This window comes from Limulus polyphemus, unplaced genomic scaffold (assembly GCF_000517525.1).
Source record: "Limulus polyphemus unplaced genomic scaffold, Limulus_polyphemus-2.1.2 Scaffold1997, whole genome shotgun sequence".
Taxonomy (NCBI): domain Eukaryota; kingdom Metazoa; phylum Arthropoda; class Merostomata; order Xiphosura; family Limulidae; genus Limulus; species Limulus polyphemus.
In genome coordinates this window covers 49,765-55,821 of record NW_013667607.1, presented here as the reverse complement: position 1 = coordinate 55,821, position 6,057 = coordinate 49,765, and the positions used below count along the sequence as shown (strand labels likewise).

The following is a 6,057-nucleotide window of genomic DNA, read 5'->3' as shown; positions in this document are numbered from 1 at the left end:
ATTTCAATACATTCGTAACTATAGATGAAACGTTGGTTCACCGCTTCGGCCCAGAGACAAAAGTGCAGAATTTGGAATGGAAACACCCAAGTTCACCCACCTCAAAGAAATTAAAGTCACAGTCCTTTGCTGAGAAGGTCATGACATCACGTGCTTCTTAAAATACTGTTAGATCAGTGGTTCCCAAACTCTTTTAGTCTGAGGCTCCCTTGATGTGAATAAAAAGGTTTGAGGCCCCCCAACCTATAACTTTAGCATGGTGATTGAAAAAATGATAATATCTCCTTTCAACATAATGTATCATTTAATTAACTCAACATAATTTTTATAGGCTTATTGTTTATTTAGAGTTAAAATCAATTCAGCATCTTTGTTTTTGGCCCATTTCAGTGCTATAAAGTTTATCAACTGCACCAACATGATTCACTCAGCAAGAAAACAATTTCTATCCTTTTTACATAGTGGAAGAAGAAAGAAGAAGAAGAAAAAAAATTAATATATACACACACACACATGATACGTGGTAGATATCTTTACAGAAAGACAGACTAGTCCAAGACTGATAAAGATGGGGGAAGTGGCTGTTACAATAAAAGCATCAATTCGCAGAAGTACTCAAAATTTGATGTACTTGATTAACCACATGTCATTTCAATCTCAAGTACTTAAAATGGAAGGAAGGGTGCCAATGATGAACATGAATGAACTCACGAAACATCAAATGTACACAAAAATCAGTAAGATTGAAAAACAGCTTGGATCTAGTTTACATGTGACCACACAAAGTGTTTGTTGTATTATGCTAACACCTGTGAAAAAACAACAACAGATGACACAACTAAATATAGAGGAGCTGTCAAAGAGGCAGCTGTAGAAGTAGCAGTGCAGATTTAAAAGACTTGTTAGGTCAAAAACAGATCACATAACCTAACATAAGCAGAGTTGTCAAAGAAGCACACGGAGAAGGAGCAATGTAAAGCTAAAACGTTTGTTAAATCACAAACAGATGACACAAACAAATATAAACAGAGCTATCAGTTTGTTACTTCAAAAACGGATAACAACCAAACATAAGCACAGCTGTCGAAGTGGCACCTGGAGAAGTAGCAGTTTGGAGCCAAAACATTTGTTACATCAAAAACAGATGACACAACCAAACATAAGCAGAGCTGTCAAAAAGACAACTAGAGGAAGTGGCACAAAAAATACTTTTCTTTCTAAAATTGATACATAGTATTCACCCAAATATACTAGTGGTAAGTAACTGAAGAAAAATACAATAATTCATTTAGAAAAATAAAGATGCATGTCTGGAACTAAAAAGTGTAAAACAGTTTTTAGCACACAGCTCCACAATGAGCTATTTTTTTCTCAGCTATCAAACACAGTTTTTAGCATTTTAAACCTGCAGACTTACTGCTGGAACCACTGGGGGGCACTATCAATGCAATTACACAGAAGTATGAAAAGATAAAAACGTTATTCAGCATCCTCTAACAGCTTTTATCACATTTAAATAAACACGTATATTTCAATAACACTTCATTGAACAAGCAAGAATTATTTTTACATACATGAACACTTTAAAGATCCTAATTGAACTTCAAAATGTTTTATGGTAAAACTGCAAATCCTACATCTAACATTGTACATTCTGTATACTGATGTTATGAATTATTCCGTTCTTAATAACTGAATAACAATACACTGCTTACTTTCCGGACAAAACTGTACAGAGCGACAATAAATTATGAGGTTGGACAACTCTTTGGCTATACGCAACGTTCTTTCCATTTCTCTACGTTGTCGTATCTGTAATATACAACAATAAAAACATTACAGAAAAACCTTTTTCTTCATATGAAAAAACGAGAAATTTGCTAAACATCTGAATCTGAAGATACAAAATGAACAAAAATAAAATTTATAAACAAAGTGATTACACAAAGATGCAAAGTACACTACAGGAAGACAAACTTACCATATCATTCACAGATTGTGCAGTTTCTCGAATCTTCTGCACCCAATCATGCATGTCATCCTCTGTTGGAGCTGCCATCTCAAAAGCTACAGCTGAAAGTTGGGATGGAGAAACTATCCGGAAAACAAATTCCCTTCCTCGAGACTGTAAAATATCTGAAACAATAATATCACAGTGTTTAGAGATTCAGCATAAACTCAGCACTAAAAAAGGACATTCAGCATTCACAACAATGGTCTAATTAACTGATTGACAGTAACAAACTGGTTAAAAAATTTGATAACACACAATGGTTAATTAACCACTGTCACACATACCAATAACAATCTACTTAATCATTTCTTAAACTATCAATAAAATTATAGCCATTAAGCCATACTCACCATGTGACATGAAAATTCCTTTTCACAATACAAAAATACCAAAGTCTAAATTTAAAAAAATATCCTACAATAATTTTATATATGTAGACAAAATGAATGACTGAAAATGGTTAACTTTACAACTCTTTGAAAATAATACAAGTTGTTCTTAGATGTGGAGGCCAGCAGCAAGAAGATATGTCAGCCAAATGAATGATTTGATGCTTTTTAAAGCCATTGAAAAAATAATAACATGATTGTGTCACTAATTGTGGTTTATAACAAAAGATATACAAGAACTTACCAACTGTACAGCCCACAATATCTATACTTCCTTTCTGTAAGTTCCCCAATGGCATGGCTTCACCCGACTGAAAACATTTACAATTTCTGTTACCAATATTAACAGCATTATCATATTGTGAACTTTATAAAACTATGTAAACTGAATTACCTACACATAGTTAACTCGTGATATATTCATTATCAATACACTATAACCATTCAGCTTCAACTCTGACATACAACAGAACTCAAAATGCTAAAAATATAGGTAAGATTTCAATTTACACCATTTGTGTAATAAGGTAAAGTGGAAGATACTACTGTCTGGAAGAAATCATCAACACTAATGCAGACTATATATATTAAGCCACACATAATACAGCAACTGAACACAAAATCCTACCAACTGCTATGTAGAAAAACAAAACACGGAAAGCCAGCTAACCATTAAACAATAAGCTTTGAAAGGAACTTGTTGTCCATGTTCACGGAGTAAACAGGTCAAAGTTCAACTTAAGAGATTACACCTTAACAAGAAATGTTCTTTGCAGCATAAGTAGTTAAAAGTTTGTCCTATTTAGAAGTTCTTGCTTAGCACTTCTCTAACTCAAGTAGTTATATCTCTGCAGAGAGACAATGTTTTTTTTATTGTTTCTTCTTCTTCCAAACACTTTTCAATTAATCACTATTCCTTCATTTGTTGGTGGATTGACTTGAAATTTGGTAGGGTTATTACCTTGGTCCAATATATCCAGACATCTTTTTAATTTTTATGATGTAGGCCTTTTTAAGGATTTTATGGAGTTAAAGGTCAAACAACCCAAAATATATATATATTGGACTCCCATGCAGTGATATTTACAGCAATGATGAAAATTGGCACAAATATAAATTTGTGCGCCCAATCCAATGAAATACAAAAACATTGGATTTGTCCATTTTGAGTCTTTTAAGTGGGGTCACAGCTCACCAAAAAGCATAATTTTGGGGTTTTTGGTCAATTACTCAGCCATACTTTGACCAATTTATATGGAGTTTGGTACAAAGACACTTTTCCACACACATTGACAAACACTAATGATTGACTTGCCCATTTTTAGTAATTTATAAGAGGGTCAAGATGCAACAAAATGCATAATTTTATCATATGGTTTTTTGACAATTTACATGGGATTTGGCACAAATATACTTTTTTATAGATCCTATACATGTTTATACAAAAATGTTGGATATGCCTATTTTTGGTCATTTTAGGAGGTGTCAAAAGGTTAAATAAAGCTTAATTTTTTAGGAGTTTTGGTCAATTACTTAGCCTTGTTTTGAACAACTTAGATGAAATTTAATACAAAGGTACTTTTCTACAGGCAACACCCAAACAAAGAAAAAGGTTGGACTTGGTCATTTTTAGTAATTATAGGGGGGGGTCAAGATGACACAAAACATAGCTTTAGGGATTTTTAACAATTACTCTACTATATTTTGGCCAATTTATATGGGATTTGGTACAAAGATACTTTTTTTTATAGGTCCCAAACAGTGATCTAGACAATTTTTGTCTTTTGCTCAATTTTTCAGTGAGGGAAGCAAAACTTAGTGTTTTCATGAGCTATTCATGTGAATGTCAACCAACTTACATGGGATTTGGTACAAAGATACCTCCTTTCAAGTCCAAGCAGTGATATAGCCATTTTTGATTTTACTGTATTTTTCACAATTTTTCTGGTGTAAAAATTGGACATGTTGGGATCGTGTGGTGGAGACGTGTTGCAATCACCCACAAATGTTGGCCTCTTTAATTAAAAATATTTTCATAAATTTAGAAATTCCTACTCTTAGAAATTTTGTAAACTCAAGTACAGAAAAAGTCTTCATATTTTGAAGTTCCTGGTTAGCACTCCTCTGACATACTTCTGGTTTGATTGAAACTAAAAAAAAAACCTAAAGTTCTCGGTTTATGCATTTGTCAACTAAACCAAAATAATTATGATAAAATCACATTGCTGTAAGAATATTTCTTAAGTTTGAACTGCAATAAAATTAATTTGTAGCTTTTCTTGATTTTTATAGTGTTCTTTAACTATTCATAAAATTAACCCAATAGATATTTACTCACACTTTCATCAGAATTTTCCTGGGTTTCTAACTCCTGCACAAAGTTTGCTGGAAACCAGTGCTGTTTTTTCCCTCCATAATCTCCCTGCCACCAACCTCCTTCCTGCTTCACTACATTAGTAATGATTGCATGCTTGCAAAAAGACAGTTCCCCCTCTTGCTGGGCTCGGTAGTCATACAGTGCTTTCACTGTGATCTAGAATTAATATGAAAAATCAAAGACAACACAGATAAAGAAAATTGTAGATTTAGAAGCTATGTAATACTTATAGTGCATTTCTAACATAATTAACATGAAAAAAGAAAAGAAAGTAAATATTATCAGAGGAATCTATAGCCTATGAGGCACTTATAAAAGCTGTGAAAAATTTACTCTACCAGTCCAATACGGCTTAAGTTATATAAAACACAAGCTGAAATACCTGCCAACTGATGGGGAATGTTTAAACTTAATTAAAACAATATCAGATTAACAGCAATCATACATTTCAAAGTAATAACTTGAACATAAACTTCATCTCAAAATTTTAAAATTATAACAAAGTTTCTTCATAAACAACATTTGCTTTTCATCTACCAACAAAAAGATTTTGAGGTGATCCAAACCTTGAACCACCTACATCTCATTGACCATATGAAAAGCATGGTTGTTTGAAAAACAATCCAGCAACTTTCATACTTTGACCTTGAATCCCTTTAGAATATTCAACATTGTCTAAAGCATCAACCTGCCAAGATTGTTTGAGACTGACTCAATAGACTGGGAGTAATTAACCAACAGGCTTTACAAAATAGAAATAGGGTTAACTCTCTCAGCACGGGCTCAATCTCAGGAACTGACCTTGTAACCATTTTGTGCTTTTTATAGTTTTCATGCTATAAATTCTAAATTAGCAAGGATATCTTCATGAAATTTTTCATATTATCAGTAAAAATTACAAGGCTTTTGAATGCAAAATATTTTATATTTTTTTTTTATTAATTTTTAAGATTTTTTTAAGTAATGTTTTTCTCATGCCTTTTTTCTTTTCGATTATTGACTATCCAACATGCAAAGTAATTTTCATTTTAAGATTACAAATACTTTTATGCATCAGAAAATTTTCAAATTTCAAATGCAAAATCTTTATAGCCTTCAGATAATTATCAAAAGTTTTTAAGAAAAAAACTTTATATTTTATCTGTCATTTTCACTATCATATCTCTTTAGTGGTTCTGTTGATTTGACTGACGTCGTAACCACCATAAAAAAATTAGGAAATAAATATAAATTATGCTATTTTTATGCTAGAATGACTACAAATTATAACATGAAAA

General features: G+C 32.2%; 1 protein-coding gene across 1 annotated transcript in view; it reads right to left on the bottom strand.

Annotated features, from left to right (window-relative positions):
• The window catches only part of LOC106465601 (1-phosphatidylinositol 4,5-bisphosphate phosphodiesterase gamma-1-like), a 79,719-nt gene that overhangs the window by 24,668 nt on the left and 48,994 nt on the right, over positions 1-6,057 (bottom strand). Inside the window, exons 21-24 of the mRNA XM_022393529.1 lie at positions 4,742-4,936; positions 2,648-2,714; positions 1,982-2,136; positions 1,716-1,812 (exon numbers count right to left, since the gene is read on the bottom strand). Of these exons, the coding sequence (XP_022249237.1) occupies positions 1,716-1,812; positions 1,982-2,136; positions 2,648-2,714; positions 4,742-4,936 (514 nt within the window). The remainder of the gene's footprint in view (positions 1-1,715; positions 1,813-1,981; positions 2,137-2,647; positions 2,715-4,741; positions 4,937-6,057) is intronic.